Source organism: Zea mays, chromosome 3 (genome assembly GCF_902167145.1).
Source record: "Zea mays cultivar B73 chromosome 3, Zm-B73-REFERENCE-NAM-5.0, whole genome shotgun sequence".
In the NCBI taxonomy this organism is placed as follows: domain Eukaryota; kingdom Viridiplantae; phylum Streptophyta; class Magnoliopsida; order Poales; family Poaceae; genus Zea; species Zea mays.
This window is the reverse complement of record NC_050098.1, coordinates 186,927,431-186,954,102: the sequence shown is the minus strand read 5'-3', so window position 1 is coordinate 186,954,102 and position 26,672 is coordinate 186,927,431. Positions and strand designations below refer to the sequence as shown.

General features: G+C 47.3%; 3 protein-coding genes across 3 annotated transcripts; 2 read left to right on the top strand and 1 right to left on the bottom strand.

Moving 5' to 3' along the window:
* Window positions 1-1,114: 1,114 nt before the first annotated feature.
* On the bottom strand, window positions 1,115-5,138 carry LOC103651040 (protein NETWORKED 2A). The gene is made up of 2 exons (XM_008676633.3): window positions 4,616-5,138; window positions 1,115-4,056 (listed from the first exon to the last, which is right to left on the bottom strand). The coding sequence occupies exons 1-2, from the start codon at window positions 4,707-4,709 to the stop codon at window positions 1,589-1,591; spliced, it is 2,562 nt and encodes an 853-aa protein (XP_008674855.1). The 5' UTR covers window positions 4,710-5,138; the 3' UTR covers window positions 1,115-1,588.
* A 4,099-nt stretch (window positions 5,139-9,237) lies between these two features.
* Window positions 9,238-9,938, top strand: LOC103651039 (histone H4). The gene has a single exon (XM_008676632.3). It carries the CDS (start codon window positions 9,326-9,328, stop codon window positions 9,635-9,637), a length of 312 nt encoding a protein of 103 aa, XP_008674854.1. The 5' UTR covers window positions 9,238-9,325; the 3' UTR covers window positions 9,638-9,938.
* A 7,294-nt stretch (window positions 9,939-17,232) lies between these two features.
* Window positions 17,233-20,165, top strand: LOC100278788 (ABC transporter G family member 16). The gene has a single exon (XM_008676631.3). The coding sequence runs from the start codon at window positions 17,512-17,514 to the stop codon at window positions 19,795-19,797; it is 2,286 nt and encodes a 761-aa protein (XP_008674853.1). The 5' UTR covers window positions 17,233-17,511; the 3' UTR covers window positions 19,798-20,165.
* The last annotated feature ends 6,507 nt before the right edge of the window (window positions 20,166-26,672 follow it).

Sequence of the window (26,672 nt, the reverse complement as noted above, 5' to 3'; positions counted from 1 at the left end):
AGTTCGCCGTCTTCCGGGGCCTAGCCCGAGTCCGAGCCCTGGGTCGGGCGGAGCGGAGTTCGCCGTCTTCCGGGGCCTAGCCCGAGTCTGAGCCCTGGGTCGGGCGGAGCGGAGTTCGCCGTCTTCCGGGGCCTAGCCCGAGTCCGAGCCCTGGGTCGGGCGGAGCGGAGTACGCCGTCTTCCGGGGCCTAGCCCGAGTCCGAGCCCTGGGTCGGGCGGAGCGGAGTTCGCCGTCTTCCGGGGCCTAGCCCGAGTCCGAGCCCTGGGTCGGGCGGAGCGGAGTTCGCCGCCTTCCGGGGCTGAGCCCGAGTCCGAGCCCTGGGTCGGGCGGAGCGGAGTTTCCTATGGCGCCTTTGGCAAGGCCTGACTGCCTGTCAGCCTCACTCTGTCAAGTGGCACTGCAGTCGGAGTGGCGCAGGCGGCGCTGTCCTTCTGTCAGACCGGTCAGTGGAGCGGCGAAGTGACGGCTGTCACTTCGGCTCTGCCGGGGGGCGCGCGTCAGGATAAAGGTGTCAGGCCACCTTTGCGTTAAATGCTCTTGCGACTCGGTCGGTCGGCGCGGCGATTTAGTCAGGGTTGCTTCTTAGCGAAGGCAAAGCCTCGGGCGAGCCGGAGATGTGTCCGCCGTTAAAAAGGGGGGCCTCGGGCGAGACGGAAACCCCTCGGGGTCGGCTGCCCTTGCCCGAGGCTAGGCTCGGGAGAGGCGTGATCGAGTCGCTCGTATGGACTGATCCCTGACTTAATCGCACCCATCAGGCCTCTGCAGCTTTATGCTGATGGGGGTTACCAGCTGAGAATTAGGCGTCTTGAGGGTACCCCTAATTATGGTCCCCGACACATTGATAGCAACATTTCATTGACAATCTCGTAGAATGCCCTACAAGGCTACAAGACAAAACTTTCTCAAAGATGGTTAACTTACAAATAGTTGCACCACTACTTCTAGTGGGTAGGCAAAAACACTAATTTATGATTTAACAGCTCAGTTTTCAACTGATCACATTACAACACTATGCCACACAAAAGTCACATTACTGGCATGAATGAGTGTGGCATTATACTTTTGCATGTCATATTCTTCTAGTATTTTCGTATGAATGAGTGTGGCGTTGTACATTATACAAAATTCACATTTACAGGACTACAAATTACACATCACCGAACAAATCAGCGAAAAAATCAAGTTGGTTACATGATACTTTTCAGTTTAAAACCTACAAAAATTAAATATTCAATCAAAACTAACATGTTCACATGAAAGGCCTCTAGCTAAATTGTTAGATGATGTAAATAACACTTCTCATGTCTTGAGTTTGACTCCTTCATGGGAATGATTTTCAGGCTGAGGTAAAAGAATCGTCTCATCTATCCCACGATAAAGTACATGTCTCAACTATAGGCTATAGTGTCGTTATGAATGGGTAGAACAAGGGCTCAAGAATTTTCTCAATCTACGTGTATAATGTTTGGAGCTGTCTTACCTTGCATCAATTTTTTAAGCATGTTCATAGAGAACCACCCATATCAAACAGAAGAAAAAATTAGCTAACCCTCTAACCAATGTTATCTAAAAAGACTTGGCCTCATGTCAGAAATCGGCTTTGGCAATGGGAGGCATACATGAAAATAATGATGTCTTTTTCGTCCTAGAACCAAATAAGGAAGTTCGTTGAGGTACCCCGGCCTTCCCTGATAGATATCTGAAGTTCTGATGTGCTCGACTGCTTCTCCCAAAAGATAGTTCAATATTGTCTCTGAGCTTCAGAACAGTCCTCCCAATTTCCACTTGGAGGCCCCTTACATGCTCGAGCCCAGCTTGTAGCTCTTTGGTGACCTTGTTATTCTCTTGCTTCATATTACTCACCTCACCATGGAACTTTGCAGCCTGTAAAGGAGTAAAGTGAGCTTCATTGGTTCGATTCAATGTTGTGACCTTAGATATCTCCTCTTGTATGTTGCATATCAATAAAAATCTTCTCTCAAGCTCCCCCTGCAACAGCACATTTTTTTCCAACCAAACTTGAAGATCAGTACTTAAGTCACGTAGTTTCTTTTCAAGGATAGTTGGCTCTTGTTTTCTCACAAACTGACCAGTACAACCAGTGTCTAAGCCCTCCAGAGCTTTTGTATCTGTAAGTCTATCCACTTCTGCTTTTGCTTTATCAAATGCTTTTTGGAATTTCTGGATATAACGATACGATGTACTGAACCTCAACCAGAAGTCTAAGCTTTCATCTAATACTTTGTTAATTTCTTCTCTAAATTTCTCCTCTAATAAAGAAACATGTGGTTCTTCATTTTGGCAATTCTTTAGGTATTCTTCTATCTCACAAATCTCTTTGTCTTCTAGACAAGGATCGTTGTTTGTTTTGGATGATTCTTCAGACTTTTCAACAAATTGGATTCGATAGGTGTTGATCTTGGACTGTAAAGAGCTCAACATTTGCCTAAGAGAGTGAATTTCGTCATCTTTTGTTGCATTGACACTCTTTAACTCTTCCGTTTTTGACATAGAATCAAGATGATATTCTTGATTTTTCTTCTCTATTTCTGAAAGTTGCTTTCTTGTATCTTTGTAGTTCCGAAGGATGGATGCATAATCTTTTAAGAGGATTTTATCCTTGCCCTCCAACCCATTCAAAACTACTTGCTGCCACCCTAAGGTGTCATCTACATCTTCTTCATGTGCCTCACTAGAGATATCGAATGAGTACAATGAGTCTCCATCCATTGATTCACCTACAGTGCCTGAATCAGCTTGAAATGGGTCAGAGAGAGTGTCAGGCTTATCTGCATCTTCTTCAGAAGCAATTCCTTTGGACCCTTCAGATGAATCTATTGTTTCTTCGCTTAGTGGCACATCCAACCTCTCCACAAAATCAGTAAGATTGTTGCATGCTTCGGTTAATTGTCTCTGAATATTTCCATTTTCAATGTGCACAGACTTCTCAATTCGTTGAATTGTTTGCAGCACCTCCTCAACTTGCCTCAACCTTTCAGACAACTTATTGGAATCCCCAACTAAACCTTCCTTCTCTTCCTCCAAACTATTCATACATTTTTGCAGCTCATCTGCCTCAGCTCTCATTCTATTGATTTGAGCAGTCTGAGTTGTAGCTGCAATTTCTAGTGCGATCACCTTATCCACGAATTCATCAACCATTCCTGCTAAATGCACTACAGATGCCTCTGAGCATGAATTAAATTGTAGTTTGATCTTCTGGCATATTTCCTGTAGATGGAGCCTATGGTCTTGCAGAATGGGGCCATTATTCTCTATAGATGGATGTGCAGAGCTGGTCACTATATGTTGTTGATCACTTAGCTCCTTTTGGTTCTCAGAGTGCCCACACTCACTCTTGAAAGCTTTTAGCTTCTTTTTAGTGTCTATGACTCGTTGGAACTCTGTTGTTGCCTCTTGACATGATCGATTTTGCTGATCTTGCAAGTTAATCAATGTATCCTCACATGAAATGAGGGCACGTGCAGCCATCAAAGCTCGAGCTTCATTGTCTTCGATAACTGTGTTGGTATTAAAAGTCTCTTGCAAGCTCCATACCTCCTCTTGTGTCTCTGTTGCCCTTCGTTCAATATCTAAGTACTTATCTAGTGAAGATTCATATGAGCACTTGAAGAACTCTTTCTCGGTCTGTAACACCAAAATCTCCTTCTGGAGCCTCTCAATCTCTTCTTGTGCCTTTTCTTTACTCATCTGAGAGGTAATCCTCCTATGCGTCTGTGTCCTCTTTGAAGCTGGGCTAGTTCCTCTGATGATATTGATCCCTGTGATACCCCTTGGGAATCCGTCGCCATTGTCATTTTGCAGTGAGAGTTGTACTTGTTCTGGAAACACAGTTGTTATGGTATGATTTGACTTGTGGAGCTCTCCTGATATCCGATCACATCGATCAGCGAGCGCCTGGTAAGATCTATACGTCTCCTCAACAAGGTTTGCCAGCTCAGGCCTGTTCTTGAAGTACAGCTCTGCCTTCTTTGCGAAAGTGTCAGCATTTATTTCTATGAGTTTGATCATGGACTTCACCCTCATTTCCATCTCTACAAAGACAACAAAAATACATCAAAAAATTGTGATAAAAATATTGTGTAATCGTATCATGGTATTAGAAAATGCTACGTCGTTTTATGCTTATTGAGAAAATTTGTCGCGCGAGAAAACGAGGCAGTACTTCTAGCGATGTGCTCCTACTTCAATGTTAGGCTATTCTTAATAAGCAAAAGTGAGATTAAATAAAGAATGAAACGTAGTCTCAATACAAAATTTCGCTTTACGGTTTTATCGGCTACCATGTCAATTAAATGTTGCATCTAAATGACCAATATATAAAATAAATGAAGATAAAACAAATTGCTCTCCATAATGGTTTCATGCATTTTTCAATGTATTGAAAATGAGTTGACATAGTATAGTTTCATGGTGATAAAAACTATTTCCATTCATTTCAATTTCATAATAAATGTGGTATTATATTATCAAAAAATCAAATATAACACTCCAATTAATATATAGCCTTAAAAGGTTGGAAGTCATGATTTCTCATGTCTTCGTGTTATGTTGATGATTTATTCTTAAACATCGTGGTAGGCAAAATATTACCTTGAAGATTGTTGTCGAGCCATTTGGACTGCGTGTTGCGGATGTGGCTCGCCCACCACCATGAGTAGGCGTTGCTCGCCACGCGCCGCAGCATCGCGGTCTGCTCCCTCCGTCGTCAATTTCCTTATCTCGTGCTTCTCCTCCTCGCCCTTCGCCTCTAGCTTCTATTCGTCCAAACCTTCCCCTAGCGTGTCTACTACTGCCATCGCTACTTGCGCAGTTGCGCGGCGCTTGCCACGAGCTTGGGGGTTGGAGCGGGGCCGGCAGGGCCCCGGGACGAGAAGAGGCGAGGCGGTAAACATTGAGAAAGGCATGCCAAGATAGGAGGGTCACGGACTCACGGGGCAGGTCCGCCGATGCGGGTGGCCGCCCGCCGCGCGCGGGGGTGGGTGTGGCCGTGTGGCTGGGCGGTCTGGCACAACGAAAATAGTAGGTGGTCCATGGGAAAACTGGTGGCCTAGCGCTCTCGTTATCTCCTATCTTCGGTGCGTGTCTTGCATGCGATTGGCATTGTTCATTTGTTTGCTTCAACGAAAGTCAGTCACTGGGGTACGACGAGAAAATCTCGAATTTGACATTAAAAACTTCTTCCCTGTTTAGCATACAAAGTTCAAATCTCCCCTATTTATCCACTTTCAAAAAAAACTTCTCTAACTGACATTTCCGTTAGTTTGAACATGTTGTGTTAACTTTGAGAGAAAATGACAATTTTGCTCTTTCTTTGTTTTTCATGGGCACTGTTTCTTTTATTAGCATTTTTTCGTTCTAGGATGTTTTGACGTCACATTTTTTTTTCTTTTGCCAACATTTTTTCAGTTCTTACTTTTTTTGTTCCATTTAGCGGTTAGCAAGTCTAAATGTGTACTTGTTTTCTTTTTTTAATAATCTTAGTTTATTTCGTCAAGTTGTGGTGTATGAACCATTGAGAGCTTGTTCGGTTCTACCCCAATCCATATAAATTAAGGGGGATTGAGGGGGTTTTAATCCCTAGTAAGTCAAAATCCCTCTCAATTCATATCAATCCCATCCAATCCATATGGATTGAAAATAACCGAACAAGCTCTGAAAGGGAAATGTGACTTGTGCCATTTCTCTAAATGTTTAATGATTAATGATCAACACAACAAATATGGACTAACATGTTTGCTAAATGTGTATATATAGGAATTAAACTCAGATAAACAAGAATTAAGTTGGAGAACCGAATTAAGTACAAGACTTAGACATAGTTGAATTGTCACTAAGAATAAGTGAAAAACATTTTGAAGAAAAAACAGAAGAATAGCTAAGTATAGTTTTATGGGATGCACCAAACCACTTTACTAGAGGCGCCAGAAGAAAAACTCGGTGGCCAGACCCACCGAACTTCAGGTCCAGATGCACCAGACCACTTTACAAGAGACACCAAAAGAAGGGCTTGGCAGCCGGATCTCCTTACCAGTGAAGGGTTGCTCTCAAGAAAAACTAAAAATGACACACTAGCCTAGTCCGGTGTGCAGCGGACCTCGCAGGTGCAACAACTACCACGGCTCCAATGGGTGACACAATGGCTAGCAGATGTGGCAGGTAGTCCGTGCCACCTAAGTTTGGAAGGCGACAATCAGGATCTTAGGGTTGGGGCTACTATACCTGGCCCGGTGGTGCACCAGACCGGTGTAGAGCGCCCACGTAAAGTAGTTTTTTTGCATGTTTTACCAACAGCTCTTTGGGGGTTTGGGGCTATAAACAGACCCTCAAATCAGCCCCCTCAACACACTAATTCACTCAAGAGCATAGACTTTCATTCCAAGCAGTGATACATGCCAAAGTGATCCAAGTGCCAATATTCGTGAGAGAGAGCTCTGCTTTGGTTTTGCGCTTGCGTTCTCTGATCTTTTAGTGGTGTGATTATGCTCTTGTGTGTGTTTATTCTTCCCTCTTGCTTCCATTGGAGATCAAGCTCCCATCGACTTGTGTACGACTAGTAAGAGACTCTGACATGTAGAGATCCTTCTGAGGAGACAAATTTAAGAGAAAATGGTGGTCTCAAGTTTGATCTTTTGGATCACTTGAGAAGGGTTGGGTGCAACCCTCATCATTTAGGACATCACAACGAGAGGTAAGTTCTTTGGAGCTAAACCTCGGTCAAACAAATTGCTACATCTTGTGTTTATTATTTTCCTATAATTAGATTATCTTCCTTTTATCTTCAAGTTCTTGCTTTATATTCACTTGTGATATTGCTCTAGTATAAATTCCGCATTCAAGAGAGCAACCAAGTGCAAGAACTTTTCTCTCTCCTTACTCTTTGTTGTTCTAGTTTTGAACTAACAATTAATTTAGGATTCTAGATTATTTTAAATTGTGAAATTTTAGGAGTTGTCTATTCACCCCTCCTTTAGGAAACTATCAATTGGTATCGGAGACCAGCACTTCATTTATGAGTCTTACAAATCGAAACGATATCGGGTAAAGATTCCAAAAATAACAAGGAGGAGGTGATGGACAACAAAAAATAGGTGGAGTGTGATAAGATAAAGGACGAAAAGGCCACCAACTCGCGCTACAAAAACAAGGATGACAAGAAGCAGAGGATGAAGAAAGTTGTCTACTACGAGACAATTGTTGGTGTTTCAAACCTTCGCTCCGACAGGTAAATTTGTGTGTGTGCATTCCATGGTCCAGATGGTGTGCTCAGTGGGCGCAAGGTTTATACTGGTTCATGCAGAACGTCCCTACATCCAGTCTTCGGTAGCTCGCGCTACCAACACATTTGTTGATCAATGCTCGTAGCACGAGTTACAAGCGGGCGAAAGAGGTAGGAGCTCCCAAGTCTCTTATGCATGGATGAACCTACAGACTGTGGGGTTGGAGTTCTAAGATAAGCCTTGGACGTCGCACCTTGGCTCCGGCCACCGGGTCTTCTAATCTCGTTGAATGTGTTGTTCACCTCACGTCCTGTGTCCTCGTGTCGTCGTGGCAAACCTCCTTCTTTTATAGGCCAAGATATGGGTCGACTGCCGGTAGCTTCCTTAAGAAGGATCTACTGTGCATCGGTAAAACTAGGAGTTCTACCCTGGTAAGGTTATGTTTGTCCGTATACGCCTCGGTCGTCTAGGTGTCCCTGACAGGGCTCTTTATGGCGGGCGACGTGGGCGGTGAAGATTCCCGATGCCATCATTATCATCCCTGCGTCACGTCGACCCCTGTCTTTCATAGCCTGGATTTCGGCGTGGATCGTCGTGTTGTGGGGCCTGTCGAAGGCAGTGTTCTCTGGCCTAGGCTCGGTAGGTCATGAGTGGGCCATAGGCCTAGGAGCCCGTAGGTCATGAGTGGATAGTGGGCCGACTCGCCTTCTGTGGCTCGACACTAGACGCGATTAATGTGGCACAATGGGTTAGTCCTAGTCAGGCATGGAATCCACTCGAGTGGCTTCTCCTCGATCTGCCCAACCCCTTTCGGCCCTACCTCGCTCAACCATGGGCTCGGTGCCTCAGGTTTGTCTGGGGGCAGGCCCTTCTAGGGTGGACCTTTCCCATAGCCTTCTATAGACTAGTGGGCCCTAGAGGCCCGTGGATCATTTCCCCGACAGTAACCCGGAGCTCCCAAAGGGAGAGTGTCTCCCCTTTGGGGCTTTTCCTAGGTCGGGTCGCTACTTGCTAAGACTCACTGGGATGGGGTCCCCACACTTTGATTTGTTTGAGCAATCTTGCAAAGAGTATGTCTACATGCCACTCCTAGGCACAAGGAAGCTCATTTCAAGGGAAACTAAAGCAACACCTGGTGGGAGATCGTTTGAGAAATTGCATCTGGGCGAGTATGAGTGAAAGTGTTACAGATAATGCTTCAAGAGCGTATGCAACCTTTCATTTGGACAAATTAAAGTAGGTCACCAGAAGAATGAACGTGTTGCTATTTTTGCTGGGACATGGACTGAGTGGCAGATTAGGTTGCATGTATTCTTTTTTCCTTATCATTTTACATATAGATTTATAGACCAATTTATGGGCTTTGTTTCTCTTCACAGGTGACCGCCACATGTTTCTTCGGTAAATTGAAGGCACCAGTCACTTCACATATGTAATGATCTAATGCAGAAATGCATGGACAATGCAATTTCTGAGTTCCCTGTACCGGATTACTTATAATTGTAGGTTATTAGGTAACATGCACAGCTAAGACTTGTTAAAATATCTATAGGCTAAATTGTTATTCAGATTATATATGATTTCCTACATCGTACTCCTCTGTGTGTGGAGACGTGTTGTATTTTATTACTCCCTCCGTTTCTTTTTATTTGTCGCTGGATAGTGCAATTTTACACTATCCAGCGACAAATAAAAAGAAAACGGAGGGAGTATGAGATTTGAATCATTCATGTGTTCTTTACCGATGTACTTTATTAAGAATGTTGAAGCTTGATTGACGTCCGTCCGCAACGTACCAGTATCACCCTAGTACCCGAAAAATTCAGCCTCACGCCAGCCAACTCAGCGATCCGTGCCTTGCACCACGTCAGCGATCCGCGGCATCTACCCAGCTCTCATTCTCACCCGTCCGTCTGGTGCCCATCGAACGGCGCAGAGCAGCAGACTGGCTCCGCACCCCACCACACGCCGTTTAAATAACTCATTTGCCTTCATCTGAATCCACTCGTCTCATCTCTTCCATACGACCATACCCTACCTCCAAATTCCCAATTCTCAACCTCTCCTCCGAGTTCGAGTGACCATGTCGGGGCGCGGAAAGGGCGGGAAGGGGCTGGGCAAGGGCGGCGCGAAGCGTCACCGCAAGGTCCTCCGCGACAACATCCAGGGCATTACGAAGCCGGCGATCCGGAGGCTGGCGAGAAGGGGTGGCGTGAAGCGCATCTCGGGGCTCATCTACGAGGAGACCCGCGGCGTGCTCAAGATCTTCCTCGAGAACGTCATTCGCGACGCTGTCACCTACACGGAGCACGCCCGCCGCAAGACCGTCACCGCCATGGACGTCGTCTACGCGCTCAAGCGGCAGGGCCGCACCCTCTACGGATTTGGCGGCTGAGGGGTCAGGGGTGTCCCCCAGCTGCTGCTGGTCGTTGCAGAAGTCTTGGGTCGCGGTCACGAAATGGAGTGAGGCGAGAGTATTCTTGCCCATGTGCTTAGTTTCGTAGGCTTATCACTCTAGACTCTAGTGCCTTGGTCCAGTAGTAGCATACGACTTGTACTGCATTTCCTTGTTCTGAACCTCTAAATATGATGAGATGTGGATTCACTTGATCTCACAAACAACCAGTTAATTCGGATCAAATTTGTACTGACTTTCTCGATCATCCCAGTTTTTCATCTAAAAGAGCATTTGTCAATTGTGCAGTGTCATCTTGGTGAACAAGCTGCTTCCAATCTGTGAACAATGTCTAGTAGTAAGCAACCAGTGCCGTTTTGGTAACTTTTGTGTAGACGTGGTAATGGATCAAGATCCAAATGTTTCTTCATAATTTGTTTGCGCCCCTAATTAATTTGAGTTTTAAAATAAATAGAAATAGAACCCGGTTTTAATTTGATGTCATCTTAAATTTTATAGTGTAAAAATTTAGAGCTCATTATCACCCCTACTTCTGTGTTCTGTAGGTGTTTTCTTCTGCCAGATATGCTGTTTTGTATTGATGTGATCTGACAATGATTTCTCTGGTTGTTTTTCCTAATCAACAGAGCATGAGCTTGGAGCAAACCATTCCATCTCTGTTCCCATCTTTACTCCCTGATCATCAGTTATGTCTTTTCTTTGATTGGGATTTTCTTGTGCTATTTGATGGATAGTATAAATCAAAAATCAGTTTCCTATGATTCCCAGAGGGATGTATCAGTTTCAGTGGAGCTACTCAAGGTGTGACAAAGTGAAACTCATGTGGTTCAGTCAGCAAACTCCCAGGTGCTTATCCAACATCGGTTCAACATGACTACTATGCTCTACAGCATCCAAACCATTACTATAACTATTCACAAGCGGCAAATGATTCTTCTGTTCAATGAGGAGCTGATCAAGGTCCAGGTGCTGCTTACCTGCCTCTTATTTGGTTTCCAACAGGATCTTATGTTGGCCCTACTGCTGGTGCTTATCAGACCGTGCCAGGATATGCAACAAGCAGTTACTATTATCATCAAAAGAATGGTTGGGGTAATGGATGTTTTGTAAACGATCATGCCCAACTGTATCAGAGTTGCAACCCAGATAGTAATGTGGCCCACAGTTCTAGTTCACCACCGACAAGTTCTGGCCACTACCAACAGCAGTACAGCCGATGGGCTTATTGTTATGATCAATCTGCAGAGACTTCAGGTGGTCTTGCAGTTACTGCCTTACTGGTAGTGGTAGCACTGCTCCTGATACAAAAAAAAACCGGTTACTATTGATTCCAATTATGCACACACCAGCAACCAGCCACCTCCATCAGTCATTATATCATGGTCTTATGGAAGAGTGATGCTGGTAACACCACTGCACCTCCCTCACAGGTAATTTGTTAGTGTCCTGCTTCCTTTCCTTTCCTGTTAATATTTAGAGCAATGAACAAGTGGTTATTTGTCCCTTTTTAGACACCTGTCACCTTGATTATGTGCAACTGTTGAGTTTATTGTTCTGTTGCATATACCTTGTTAGGCCTGTCGCCTGTTTGGGACACTTAATGTAGCCAGATTCGTGCTGGAATTGAATTATACCTGTGAAACTCTTGGGTTCTAGAAAGTCCCTTGGTTCATCTTCTTCCAATGGACTTTTGTATTGGGGAATACACGTCCAACAAATATTTAGGCTGATTATGCCTGCCATATGTGATGATTACCTGTTCCTTTTTTTAATATTAAATCCACCAGAAAAAAATATTAAGTAAATGTTGAGTCATGTGTTGGGTTTCTTAGTTTTTGGGTCACTATTTCCTTGCGTGATTGTTTCCCTTTGTGTAACATTTTGACCTCTTGCTTCAGGTTTGTGAAACCCATGCACGTTTAGCTATTCAATCTGGAGATTTAGCCGAATATAATCATGTTTGCCTGTCTTGTTCCGATTTATTTTATTGCGTAAATAAATAAAATATTCATGTACCACGTTCTATTCTGCTATTATTCTAGTTGCATTGTGCCAAGGGAAAAGATACTTATAAATGCTAGAGGTAATATGCAATAAGGGCAAACATCTTTGGCAAATTCCTAAAGCTATTCCTAAAGCTATTCCTAAATCTGAAGCAATCGACATAAGTACATAATTTTCAGTATTAAGAACAGAAAAAGGATTAGAGTTCATACCTTTGTTTATGAAGGCATCTTTAGCCATAGCTCTCGCTGCAGCTTTGTCAGCAATCTTCATGTCGTCATTGGATTCAAGTCTGCTCCTCCTCCTAATGCCTTCACCATGCTCCACTTCCATATTCATTACTTGTTTTTCAGCTTTAGCTTTTCCAGAGCCTTTAGCTTGAGCACCCAAAGGAGACTTGTTGATTTTTTCTTGGCTTGAAGGTAAACACCCCTCATCATCTTTGGCAAATTCTTCCAAATCTTGAGAACTCAGGAGGTCATCTTCACTCTCATGAAACTCTTCATCTTCATTTATAGGATTATTGTCATAACCTTTATCTTCAGATACCGGGTTCAGGTTTTCATTGTTATCACCCAAGTCAGGCCCCCGACCAGAAGATTTGCCTTGAGACATCATATCCCCAATGTTTTCAAGTCTCAACTCTTCTTTAACAGACTTGTCCCCTACATTTCTAGCTTTTTTGCCAGTTTTTTCATAAGAAAGGTCATCAAGACCTTGCCTGTCCACCGATGCTCTTTTGCCAAGATTTATAGACTCATCATTCCATCCCTCATCAGTGATATCATCAATCTTGAAAAATATGTCATAGAGAAAAGGTTTAACACCTACCTCTATAATTGGAGGAATCATAGCAACACTTTTGACGTGTACCTTGAATCTCACAATATCTTTAGAATCTAAAGATAAGATATCCACCTCTTCAACAGTCCCAATTGTTGATCCCAGCTCACAAATAGCTTGATAGTTTTGAAGTTCCTCAGCGACATTTTCAGCCACAATCTACACATAATGAAGCTTGGATTTAGGTTTAGCCTGTGAGCTCCAATAAGAGACATAAATTTTTGCCCTGGACATTTTCATTTTAAGTTCAGGGAAATTAATCATCTCATCAAGTTTCTCTTGAGAAGGGAATTGCATCAAGAACCCGACATGGCACTTGGTTGCTTTTCAAGTTTTGCCCCACGGAAAATGAAAACCAAAATCCTTCTCAAGGTCTTCAGCAGAAATCAGCCCCTCAACAACCTTCACCAAACTGATGAAGCTCCTTTTTGGTTTTCTAGATAGGGGTTTCACAAAATGGGAAGAGTAAAATCCTAACCCGTCAGCTGCCATACCAACAATAGGCATGCAAGACTTGTTTTGTTTGGGAAGGACACAACGAGCAGTCACATGAGTTTCTTTGCGACAAATATCGCACCACAGAGACTTGAAACAATCTCTAGCATGATGACTCTCCATCCCGCATTTTTGACAAAAAGGACGACAAACATTCTCAATCTCTTTTTTCAAAGGAGCAGGAGGAGTTTTGAGAATACCTGATTGTCCCCCATCGCCAGAAGAAGTCACAATGTCCTCCTTGATGTCAGATTTGCCAAGATTTGGCTTCAATCTCCAGCTAAGATTCCGATTCTTGTTCCACGATTGAGATCCTTGAGGCGCTTCCTTCGGTCCCCATCGATCCCAGTTAGGGTCAATGATATGGATTATGGAGTATTAATAATTTAGTAACATATTGTAAGTTAAATGGACAAAACGATCAATTTAAATAGGTGGACCATTGATGTATCTTGAGAAGTTGAGAAAATGATGAAGGACTGTCGTGCGCCGTCGTGCCGGGCCGTGGCCGTGGTAGATCGGACCTTGGTCCGAATATTCCTTTCATACGACTGCACATTTGTTTGGAGTGATGAGCGTCATGATGACCATACATTTTCTGTCTTATGGCTAGTAATAGACATTAGATACTCATCGGTGTCTAGTTCTAATGGTGCGACTGTTACGGTCTATTGTCCTTCTCTCTTCCTTTTGACTGTGTATAAGAATGGAGGAGGTCGTTCTTCCTGTTAGACTCAATCTCTCAGACGCATTGCAAACAACACATCCTTGTTCCACCTTTTGCGAGCACAGAGAGAGTGGGAGAGCAGACATTCGAAATCGCTGTCTGCAGAGGTACACTTGCACGGGTGTGTGGGCAATCATGTTTTTGGGGAGGGTACTCGCGACTGCTCGATTTATCTGCTCGACCAGCGTTGCTTCGTCTACATTCGGTTCTTCGTCGACGTCGTTCGTGGTACTCCACTGCGTACACCTTCCTGTATCGAATTTGTACGGCTACATCGAACATACACACGAGATGTTTCGTGTGAATGGAGCCAATGATGCCTCATCAGTTCCTTCGCAGGGTACATTCCGTTATTTGTATTTGGGAATGTTTTACTGCTGTTTATATGAGTAGTTATACACATGCACATACATATTATCACATATATCATACTGTTTTTCTGAATTAAATTAAAACTGAAAATTCTAAATTTCTAACTGATTATAGACCTCTTTGTGGAGCGGATGCGCTGTGGCTGTAAAATGGACGTGAAGTCAAATCGCTCAGCTGTACCAGTTAGATTCGCAAAAAAAAATGTACCAGTTAGATACGCATCACGGTTTTTGGGATTTGTGGGAATTAATGAAGTTAGTGAGGCTAATGGAGCTCATGGACTGGAACTGGACGAATGCGAGGAATGGTTAAAAGTACACAGTGGGTATTCTAGTACCTGATAAATGTAAATCCTGAAGGATGCGTTGAACTGTAGCCGGATCCTCTGCAGTTCGTCCGCGGACGTAGTTGTAGCCGGGTCACTGATGTGTGGGATCGACTTGGGCCTAACTGTAGAGGAATGACATTCGTTAAACTGGTGCGATTGACCTGCTCAGACTTTATGTTGGGTGGAATTGTGTCATTGCGTCAGGTACTTTGCTAGTGAGATCTCAAATGTACTCGTATATATGTTTTGCTGAGAAATCTATACCCATCCTGGTGACGCTGATGTCTTCGATCTTCCGCAGGTTACAGCAGGGTTTATAAAACCGGTCGGTTTTGCCGGTAAACTGATTGAATTATTGAAACCGTCGGACCACGGTTTTCGTTAACCACTGTTTTTTTCTTTAAAGTTTGGCCTAAGTTTTAAAAATTATAAAAAAAAATCGTCGGTAAACCGTTATTTTAGACCAGTAAACTGTTATTTTGGACCGGTAAACCGCTATTTTGGACCAGTAAACCGTCGTTTTCGTCGGGAAACCAAATTTAGTGTCAATATTGGTTTCTAGTTTAGGTATTTAGTAGCCAGTTTAGCATATAGACTTGTTTACTGTTATATGTGAAGATGTTATATGCTATATGTAAAGATGATTTACTGTTGGATGCTAGCATACGTGGAGATGTTTTATGTCAACCATGTAATGTCGGATATAGTCTAGAAGTATGGAGAGAAGGTTGGCACGGGTTTCAATTGCAGGTGTTTGAAGGTGGGGACACGCTTCTACCTACGGCTCACTGGCTGGTGGGGCAAGACCCGCACCCTGACCGGACTCACTGACGGAAGGATCAACCTCTCCTCTGCGAGGCGGATCGGAAGTTGGCCGGCGTCGTGGAGAATTTATGGACGTCGGCGTTCCATTCGTTGCGCTCGCGTCAGGCGCTCCGGTTATCCGTTGCTTTCGGCCGCAAAAGGGGATGCGTTTTTATAGGCTTTGCTGCTCCGCAGCTGGTTACTTGCATAAGCTTGCTGCATGCGCGTATCCATGTGGCCTGCCACCTGTGGCCTGTGGGGGTGTTGTGATGACTTGTGAGTCGTGTCGTGTGTAGCGGCAGCAAAGCCTGTGCATCTATACGGCCATGCCAACCCTGGAGTATTTGATACATCGAGATGTTCTAACATCGTAACCAGATTGGTTTTACCATCGAGGCACACGGGCCGCCCTCATATATACTTCACCTGCTGATGATCTGCTGAGTACTCCTATCCCTTTTAAACAAAAATAAAGTATCAATGTGAGTCTAGCACCCTCTCCATCTCCGGATTATTTGCTTACCAACCCGTACCGTACTTGTGGCATTCAAACAATCTCGAAATGCGGTCAACAGATGACGGTCCTAACGTTCCATTTGCTTCCTATCGCTTTTTAATTTCATATCAACACGCTCTAGAACATTGGTAATGGTCATAGCTTATCTGATTACTAGCTTATGCAACATGTCACGTTAACCAAGCCAAGAAGATCTAGCCGAACCAACCGTACGGCGCAACTCTGCCAAGGCTACATATTTTAAGCATTTCTGGACGGTGTTTTAAACAAGCCACCGAAAACCAAAGGCGTTTTTCTGCACGGAACCGAAGGCCTCCTTTGGAAATTGGAATAGAGGATTTCCGAAGGAAAAGCTCAGGAAGCAGCAATTCGATAGAAGAAATAGATATTTGGTTTGCAGAAAACATGCGTAGGAAAGGCAGAGGAAATACATTTTCCTCCGCTGATAGGTGGTTTTAGGGCCTGTTTGGTTTATTACCTAACTTGCCACACTTTGCCAAACTTTTCTGCCTAAGGTTAGTTCTTCAATTCGGACGACTAACCTTAGGCAAAGTGTGGCACAGTTAGCCGCGAACCAAATAGGCCCTTACTTTCCTCTCTCAGCTTGCCTAGGATCGAGGCACAACTCATGCTTAGCACACACCGTTAATGAGCGGATTAAAACAATCGGCTTGGAAAAGGATAAAGTCTGAGCTCTGTCACACACCATCAATATAATTAAACCAACGAATGGGGGTTACGCATTTGAAAACATTTGGAAGTGCCGAAATGCATGGTTATTCCAGAACGCATATCTAACGGTGCAGCAATGTAAACATGAATTCACAAAGGAATTGCTCCTGTTCATCCATAGAGCTCGGGGAAGATTCGATTCCTCCATTCCTAGCTGGCTTCAGCAATGGCAGTCCTAACTAACCCTTTCCTTGTGTAATTTGGCTACTTATATGCTCTAAACTGTAATTTCCCAGTATTAATAACATTTTCAGTAGGGGTTCCCCGTCCTGTCCTATCGAAAAAATGGGGTTACACATTTCCTAATACTCCTGTGACTTTCCTTCGTACCCGTAAAATTCGGCTGTGTTCTTCCTATTAGTTTGCTTTTACAAACCCTGTGTTCCAACGGAGGGGTGCTCTAAAACAGGAACGTGTCGAGTACTTGCACACCCACAGAAGATCCCACAGAATATGCATGTACTGGTGCCCAATGCAAGTTGCTGTTTCCTTCCTAAACCCTCCGTCTCCCGTCACCCACCCAACCTAAAATGCACCAATTCGACGTGGAAGCCAGCTAACCCACCCTCTCTCCCCGGTCCCCGCTGACCATGCACTCCCCCGCTGCAGCGGCCCGCGCGTTGTTCACCATCCCGTCTCCTACACCATCAACAGTCCAGCAACACCCCGGCCGTCTCGGCCCCTCGACCGTTTCCTCCCACCTCAGCCCATGCGTCCGTACGACCCTCCCTCGCACAGCGCCCGCCATTCTCCGTGAGTGACCACGCCCCGAGCGGCCAAGCCACCAGCCTTTAAACTTGAGCTCCACGCCTCGCCAAGTCATAACCATCCCGCAGACCCCCACAGGCCACAGTCCAATCGGCGGCCCTCTCGCCCGTCCTCTCCTGTAAGCCAAGCCACACTTCCTGCGGCCGGACCGGACGCCTGGACTCGCAAGTCGCACCAGCCTACTTGTTACTTAAGCTCGGCTCGCTCGCTTTTGCACCAGTGAGCAGACCGGCAGAGAAACTGCAGCTACGTGCTTGCATGAAATGGCGCCCGCCGTGCAGGACCGCCTCCCGTTCCTAGCCTCGCCCCCGGCGCCCCCGCCCGCGCGGGAGAGGGGCCGGAACCCGTCCCTCGCCGAGATGCTCCGCCTCGTCGGCGCCGCCACCACCACCGTCGACACGGCGGACGACGACGGCACCGCGTCGGTGTTCTCGCTCCCGCTCGCGCTCGCCACCACTCCCGGACGTGACGCGGTGGCGGGGGGCGCGAGCGCGACGACCATCGCGCGCACCGTGCACTTCCGCCTGGCGTTCAGCAACCTGACCTACAGCGTCCGCGCCAAGCAGCGCCGGCGCGGCCCCAGCCTGCCCCTGCAGAGCCGCGTCACCGCCGCCGCCGCCGCGGCGGCGCCCGACGCGCGCGCGCCGCGCACCCGGGCGCTGCTGGACGGCGTCTCCGGGGAGGCGAGGGAGGGCGAGATCCTGGCCGTCATGGGCGCCAGCGGCTCCGGCAAGTCCACGCTCATCGACGCGCTCGCCAACCGCATCTCCCGCGACGCGCTCAAGGGCGCCGTCACGCTCAACGGGGAGCCCCTCGTCGGCGACATCATCAAGTCCATCTCCGCCTACGTCATGCAGGACGACCTGCTGTTCCCCACGCTCACCGTCACCGAGACGCTCTCCTTCGCCGCCGAGTTCCGCCTCCCGCGGGCGCTGCCGCCGGCCAAGAAGCGCGCGCGCGTGCAGGCGCTCATCGACCAGCTCGGCCTCCGCGCGGCGGCCGACACCATCATCGGGGACGAGGGCCACCGCGGGGTGTCCGGAGGAGAGCGCCGCAGGGTCTCCATCGGCACCGACATCATCCACGACCCCATCCTCCTGTTCCTCGACGAGCCCACGTCGGGGCTCGACTCCACCTCCGCGTTCATGGTGGTCAAGGTCCTTCGCCGCATCGCGGAGAGCGGCAGCATCGTCATCACATCCATCCACCAGCCGAGCCAGCGCATCCTCGGCCTCCTCGACCGCCTCATCCTCCTCTCCGGCGGGCAGACGGTCTTCAGCGGGCCACCTTCCGCCCTCCCGTCCTACTTCGCCGAGTTCGGCTTCCCGGTGCCCGACGACGAGAACCGCGCCGAGTTCGCGCTCGACCTGATCCGCGAGTTCGAGTCCTCGCCCACGGGTACCAAGCCGCTCGTCGACTTCCACCGCACATGGCAGCACATGCACGCGCGGAGCCATGGCCAAGGCTCGGCGGGCGCTGCTGGTCAGACGTTGGCGGCAACGGCACCAACGATGCCGCTCAAGGAGGCCATCAGCGCGAGCATTTCGCGCGGGAAGCTGGTGCTGGGCTCGGACGGCGTGGCCGGAGAGGCCGCGTCCGTGCGCACCTACGCCAACCCGTTCTGGGTGGAGATGAAGGTGCTGACGAAGCGGTCAGCGATCAACACGCGTCGCATGCCCGAGCTGTTCCTCATCCGTCTCGGAGCCGTGGTGGTCACGGGCGCGATCCTCGCCACCGTCTTCTTCCGGCTGGACCAGTCCCCCAAGGGGGCGCAGGAGCGGCTGGGCTTCTTCGCGTTCGCCATGTCCACCATGTTCTACACCTGCGCCGACGCGCTGCCGGTGTTCCTCCAGGAGCGCTACGTCTTCCTGCGCGAGACGGCCTACGGCGCGTACCGGCGCGCCTCCTACGTGCTCTCCAACGCCATCGTCTCCTTCCCGCCGATCGTGGTGCTCTCCCTCGCCTTCGCCTTCACCACCTTCTTCGCCGTCGGCCTCGCGGGCGGCGTGTCCGGGTTCGCGTTCTACACGCTGGCCATCCTGGCGTCGTTCTGGGCCGGGAGCGGCTTCGTCACGTTCCTCTCCGGAGTGATACCGCACGTGATGATCGGCTACACCGTGGTGGTGGCCATCCTGGCCTACTTCCTGCTCTTCACCGGCTTCTTCATCAACCGGGACAGGATCCCGGCCTACTGGATCTGGTTCCACTACCTGTCGCTGATCAAGTACCCGTTCGAGGGCGTGCTGCAGAACGAGTTCGGGCGCGGCGGCGAGTGCTTCGTGCGGGGCGCGCAGATGTTCGACAACTCCCCGCTGGCGGGGCTGCCGGACGCCGTGAAGGGCCGGGTGCTCGCGTCCATCAGCTCGGCGCTCGGGGTGCGGATCGGCGCCGACACGTGCGTGGTCACGGGCCGCGGCGTGCTGCACCAGGCGGCGGTGACGCAGCTCGGCAAGTGGGAGTGCCTGCTCGTGACCATGGCTTGGGGTTTCCTCTTCCGCATCCTCTTCTACTTCAGCCTCGTGCTCGGCAGCAAGAACAAGAGAAGGTGATCGCGCCACGGTACGGACTAGGGATACGCGAGCGCGCTCGCGCGCGCCGTTGTACATTTGAATGGTGGGAACTCGCAGGCCATGGTCCACGGGGAGAAAGTATGCGTGCAGAAGGAGGTGAAGGAAGACATTAATTAGGTGGTGGTGATTGTACCTGTTTTTTTTTGCCTTCTTCTTTGGTGATTTGTTGATAGAAACAAGTGGTTTTTCAAGTATACATATGCTTGGATCCACTAGCTTTTCGTTCTTTTTTATGTGCTCAAAGTCGAAAGATTACAAAAGTGACTGTCGTCTTGTTGTTTTGCTGCTTCAGCAGTCTTCAGTTCTCAGAAGAACCATGCACTCTGCTCCGTTCTGGTGGTTCTCTAGCCCCTGCTTGCCCAATTTTACGTGAAATTTGTGTTTCCGAGTTTGGAAGCTCTCGTTCTATAGTAGGTGCAAAAAAGCTAGCATCCACCTTTCTGCGACGAGCAAAGCATAACCCTCGTTAGAATTCAGACTATGGGAAGAACAAGCCGTCCCGTAACTATTCGATCTCCTCGTTCGTCTTGGTGATTTTCACGTGATACTCATAGATATCATGGAGTACGTCATTAACATAGTGTGTTTTCTTGTTGCTACAGATGGAGTGAGATATTTAACCCGTGTGTGATCGTGTGAAGAGGTTGGTTACAGTTAGGTGCATCATATCGAGAGGGTCACACCGGTCCTTGTGGGTCATTAACTAGTGAGTGTTTAGTACATGTGCCTCCACCTCTGCTGTCCTCTCTACTTTATAGGTGTTTGGTTTGAGAAATCACTTCATCCAAAATAAGGTGATACATCATTTGTCCATTCCTCAAATTTGGTGAGATGATCATATGTCTCATATTAGTAGTAACTAACTAACTAAGTAACTATAAAGAATGATGTAATAATAAATCAACTTATTTCATTCCATAAACCAAACAAAAATTTAAGAAGTAAGAAAATGATGAACTAGCTCAATCCTCAAACGAAACACGCTATTAATCTCCGTGTACCTTGTGCAGCACAGCTACACCAAGTTCTAGAGAGACATGACGTGGTCTGGACTGGTATCGTGTCGGATTCGGATGCCGGTTGCAGTGCAGCAACAAGAACCCACATGCACGATGCGTTTCCGCTTTCCATGCTGCAGCAGAGCCAGAGCGAGGTCGTTGTTGCTTGTTGGGCAAACGGATTTCTAAAATAAAGCAAGCAGAGCGCATGCCCTGCAGCAGACCGTATGCGATCGGCAACACGGTGTGCATGGACCGGCTGGCGTCCGCGAGGCTTTAGCAAGCCTTTAGATGAGCTGCACCACACCAAACCGGCGAGGCACACCGAGACGGCAACACCTTGTTTCTGTGCCCTTGCCTTGGAAATTTCTCTTCGGGACCAGGCATGGGCTAGTGCATGCATGCATACGACGCCTATGCCGTTCAGGTCAACGACCGCTCAACAAACTCCCAACGACGGAGCGGCGCCGGCCCGCCGTGACCCTCATTGATATTGACGTTTTAGGGTGCATGTGCATTGCAGTTAGGGGTGGAAACAAGCCGAGCCGAGCTCGGGCTGCGGCTCGCTCATGTAACGAGCCGAGCTCGGCTCGGCTCGCCCATCTCACGAGCTCGAAAAAGCGGCTCGGCTCGGCTCGCTCCTCGCCGAGCCAACGAGCCTAGGCATAAAATTAAATCTACTCTCTAAATTATAATATAAAATCTTAAAAATATTTTAAATAACATATTTTAAATTAGTAAAATAGATATATCACTAATATAATATATAAAATAGATTATTTTTTATAGTAATCTCAAATAACATAAATTAATTGTCTACTCGATATTAATATTATATGCTAATTAAGATTATATGTAACAAATTGTTGTTGGGTCGAGCCACGAGCCAGCTCACGAGCTGCACCGAGCCGACCCGAGCCGAGCTGACTCGCTCTTTTCACGAGCCAGAAAAACAGGCTCGGCTCGGGCTCGTTCGGAGCGTCGAGCCGGTCCGAGCCGAGCCGAGCTGCCGCGAGCCCGAGCCAGCTCATCGAGCTCGAGCTTTTTTTCCAGCCGGTATTTTCTACTCCTAACCACACGCTTGGAAGGCTCTATCTTGTTACACTTCCCTAGCGTAAAGAATAGATGCTGTTTGGTTCGGGTAAATTGTTTCGTGATCGGTTTACACCGCTAACAAATAACGTTAGTTGTTGTTTGGTTTGGCCAAAATGTTATCGCCTCCCACAGGATTCGATACAAGCCTTCACGCTCTACCAGCGTAATCAATTATACCTGCACGTTTTTATCTCCGCACGTGCATGTTCCGGCAACCAAACAAATGGATTGCACCGAAGCATATGCCATCTGCAATTCATTCCATTGCCGTTACCATTCTCGAAGCAAAACCAAACAGCACCATAGCTCATCCGGTGGCTGGACCAGACTAGACTAGGCTATGCTATGCACCGAAGTCTCCACATGAGGTGGCATCAATATTCCTTACAGCTCGCTTCACAGCCATAGAAGATTGAACCCTATGACTTGCAGCCTCGCGCATATATCTTTTAACCACTGCATCGTAGGTCATCGGCATATAAATTTTTTATCCTCAATAAATTCATATAAAAAGTTATCAACTATAAAGTTGTATAAAGTCGTATGACATTTGAAGATCTACAACTTTTATTTTGGTTCTTTCTTCACTCGAGATCGGTTTAAAATTTCAAATATCGGAAAAATCAAAAGTTATTTTTCTTAGATAATTGACTTCAAATAAAAAAAAACTATCAACTACACATTTGTATAACTTTTTGAGACCTAAAGATTGGATTCTGGTAATTTTTCATCTGAGGTTGGCTAATTTTTTTTTAAAAAAATTACAATGTTTTTAGAATCAGCTCGAAATAGACTCACCTCTAAAAATATGGGTATTTATAGAGACGGCTACAAATATATTTTAGAGGCAGCTCAGTTGAAACCGCTTTGTAGAGATCCGAAGCTGACCTAGAGGGTAGTTTAGGTAGGCCTAAAACCATGCGTGAATTTGGCCAAAAATAAACTAATACTCATAGTTTAGGTCAATTAGTCGGTTGCCCGTGCGTTGCGACGGCTTACAACAATACTCATATAAACTATTTTCATCATTCATTGATTACCACTCTATCAGATGAGTTACATTCCCTTTTGTGCGATTTACCACAATAAAATATTTTAGAGTTAAACTTTATTATATTTGAATAGAGAGTAATAATAAAAGAATAATTAGATATACTAATAGTTGAACAAAGTAATTTTTGTTGTGGTTGACAGTGCACCACTTGTCGGCGTTTCGAGACCCCCGGGGGTCCCTGGACCGACGAGTAAATTGTCGCCGCGTGCCCCAGCCCAGATGGGTCGGCGCGAGACGGAGCGCGAAGGGGGAGGAAGCCGGAGGGAGACGGGCGTGAGAGGTGGAATCCCGCGGCCTTCGTGTTTGTCCCGCGCCCAGGTCGGGTGCGGTTGCAGTAGGGGGTTACAAGCGTCCACGCGGGAGGGAGCGAGCGGCCTCACGCGAGCGCCGTCCCGTCCTTCCCCGCGCGGCCAACCCTCTGTAAGAGGGCCCTGGTCCTTCCTTTTATAGGCGCAAGGAGAGGATCCAGGTGTACAATGGGGGTGTAGCAGTGTGCTAACATGTCTAGCGAAGGAGAGCTAGCTGAAAGGGAATTAGGCTTACACCTAGTTCCTAAATAATTTTGGTGGTTGAATTACCCAACACAAACAATTGGACTAACTAGTTTGCTCTAGTGTATAAGTTATACAGGTGTAAAAGGTTCACACTCAGCCAATAAAAAGATCAAGTTTTGGATTCAACAAAGGAGCAAAGAGGCAACCAAAGGCACCTCTGGTCTGGGGGCACCGGACTGTCCGGTGTTCACCGGACAGTGTCTGGTGCACCACCGGACAGTGTCCGGTGCACCAGAGGACTCAAACTCAAACTTGCCACCTTCGGGAATTTCCAGAGGCACTCCGCTATAATTCACCGGACTGTCCGGTGTATACCGGACAGTGTCCGGTGCTCCAAGGAAGAACGGCCTTTGGAACTCGCCAGCCTCGGGAAAACGCAGCGGCTGCTCCGCTATAATTCACCGGACTGTCCGGTGTACACCGGACTGTCCGGTGAACCAGCAGAGTAACAGCTACTTCGCGCCAACGGTCACCTGCAGGCGCATTTAATGCGCGCCAGAAGCGCGCAGAAGTCAGGCACGCGCGCGCTGGCACACCGGACATTGAACAGTACATGTCCGGTGTGCACCGGACATCCAGGCGGGCCCAGAAGACAGAAGCTCCAACTGTCGAATCCCAACGGCGTTGGTGTCGTGGCTGGCGCACCGGACATGTCCGGTGTACACCGGACTGTCCGGTGCACCATACGACAGTCAACCCCACCAAACGGCTAGTTTGGTGGTTGGGGCTATAAATACCCCAACCACCCCACCATTCATTGCATCCAAGTTTTCCACTTCTCAACCACTTACAAGAGCTAGACATTCAATTCTAGACACACCAAAGAGATCAAATCCTCTCCAATTCCACACAAGGCTTTAGTGATTAGCGAGAGAGATTTGCCGTGTTCTTTTGAGCTCTTGCGCTTGGATTGCTTCTTTTCTTTCTCACTTGTTCTTGTGATCAAAACTCCATTGTAATCAAGACAAGAGGCACCAATTGTGTGGTGACCCTTGCGGGGAAGTTTTGTTCCCGGCTTTGATTTGAGAAGAGAAGCTCACTCGGTCGGAGGGACCGTTTGAGAGAGGGAAAGGGTTGAAAAAGACCCGGCCTTTGCGGCCTCCTCAACGGGGAGTAGGTTTGCGAGAACCGAACCTCGGTAAAACAAATCCGTGTGTCTCACTTCTTATTTGCTTGAGATTTGTTTTCCACCCTCTCTCGCGGACTCGTTTTTACTTCTAACGCTAACCCGGCTTGTAGTTGTGTTTATATTTGTAAATTTCAGTTTCGCCCTATTCACCCCCCCTCTAGGCGACTATCAATTGGTATCGGAGCCAGGTTCTTCATTAGAGCCTAACCGCTCGAAGTGATGTCGGGAGATCACGCCAAGAAGGAGATGGAGACCGGTGAAAAGCCCACTACAAGCCACGGGAGCACTTCATCGGAAGAGTCCCGCACCAAGAGGAAGGAGAAGAAAGACTCCTCCAAAGGGAAGGAAAAGAAGAAGGACTCCTCCAAAGGAAAGGAGAAGAGATCTTCTTCACACAAAGAGAAGAAGGAGAAGTCTTCTTCCCACAAGCCGCAACGGAGTGGGGACAAGAAAAAGAGGATGAGGAAAGTGGTCTACTACGAGACCGATTCCTCATCGACATCCACCTCCGGCTCCGACGCGGCATCCGTCACTTCTAAACGCCAAGAGCGTAAGAAGTATAGTAAGATTCCCCTACGCTACCCTCGCATTTCTAAACATACACCTTTACTTTCCGTCCCATTAGGCAAACCACCAACATTTGATGGTGAAGATTATGCTAGGTGGAGTGATTTAATGCGATTTCATCTAACCTCACTCCACAAAAGTATATGGGATGTTGTTGAGTTTGGTGCACAGGTACCATCCGTAGGGGATGAAGACTATGATGAGGATGAGGTAGCCCAAATCGAGCACTTCAACTCTCAAGCAACAACAATACTCCTTGCCTCTCTAAGTAGAGAGGAGTATAACAAAGTGCAAGGGTTGAAGAGCGCCAAGGAGGATTGGGATGTGCTCAAAACCGCACACGAAGGAGATGAGCTCACAAAGATCACCAAGCGGGAGACGATCGAAGGGGAGCTCGGTCGGTTCTGGCTTCGCAAAGGGGAGGAGCCACAAAACATGTACAACCGGCTCAAGACCTTGGTGAATCAAGTGCGCAACCTCGGGAGCAAAAAGTGGGATGACCACGAGGTGGTTAAGGTTATTCTAAGATCTCTTATTTTCCTTAACCCTACTCAAGTTCAATTAATCCGTGGCAACCCAAGATATACACTAATGACCCCCGAGAAAGTAATCGGGAATTTTGTAAGTTTTGAGTGCATGATCGAAGGCTCGAGGAAGATCAACGAGCTTGATGATCCCTCCACATCCGAAGCTCAACCCGTCGCATTCAAAGCGACGGAGGAAAAGAAGGAGGAGTCTACACCAAGTAGACAACCAATCGACGCCTCCAAGCTCGACAATGAGGAAATGGCGCTCGTCATCAAGAGCTTCCGCCAAATCCTCAAGCAAAGGAGAGGGAAAGACTACAAGTCCCGCTCCAAGAAGGTTTGCTACAAGTGTGGTAAGCCCGGTCACTTTATAGCTAAATGTCCATTATCAAGTGATAGTGACAGGGGCGACGACAAGAAGGGGAGAAGAAAGGAGAAGAAGAGGTACTACAAGAAGAAGGGTGGCGATGCCCATGTTTGTCGGGAGTGGGACTCCGACGAAAGCTCTAGCGACTCCTCCGACGACGAGGACGCCGCCAACATCGCCGTCACCAAGGGACTTCTCTTCCCCAACGTCGGCCACAAGTGCCTCATGGCAAAGGACGACAAAAAGAAGAAGGTTAAATCTAAATCCTCCACTAGATATGAATCCTCTAGTGATGATAATGCTAGTGATGAGGAAGATAATTTGCGTACCCTTTTTGCCAACCTTAACATGGAACAAAAAGAAAAATTAAATGAATTGATTAGTGCTATTCATGAAAAGGATGACCTTTTGGATTCCCAAGAGGACTTCCTAATTAAGGAAAATAAGAAACATGTTAAGGTTAAAAATGCTTATGCTCTAGAAATTGAGAAATGTGAAAAATTATCTAGTGAGCTAAGCACTTGCCATGAGACAATAGACAACCTTAGAAATGAAAATGCTAA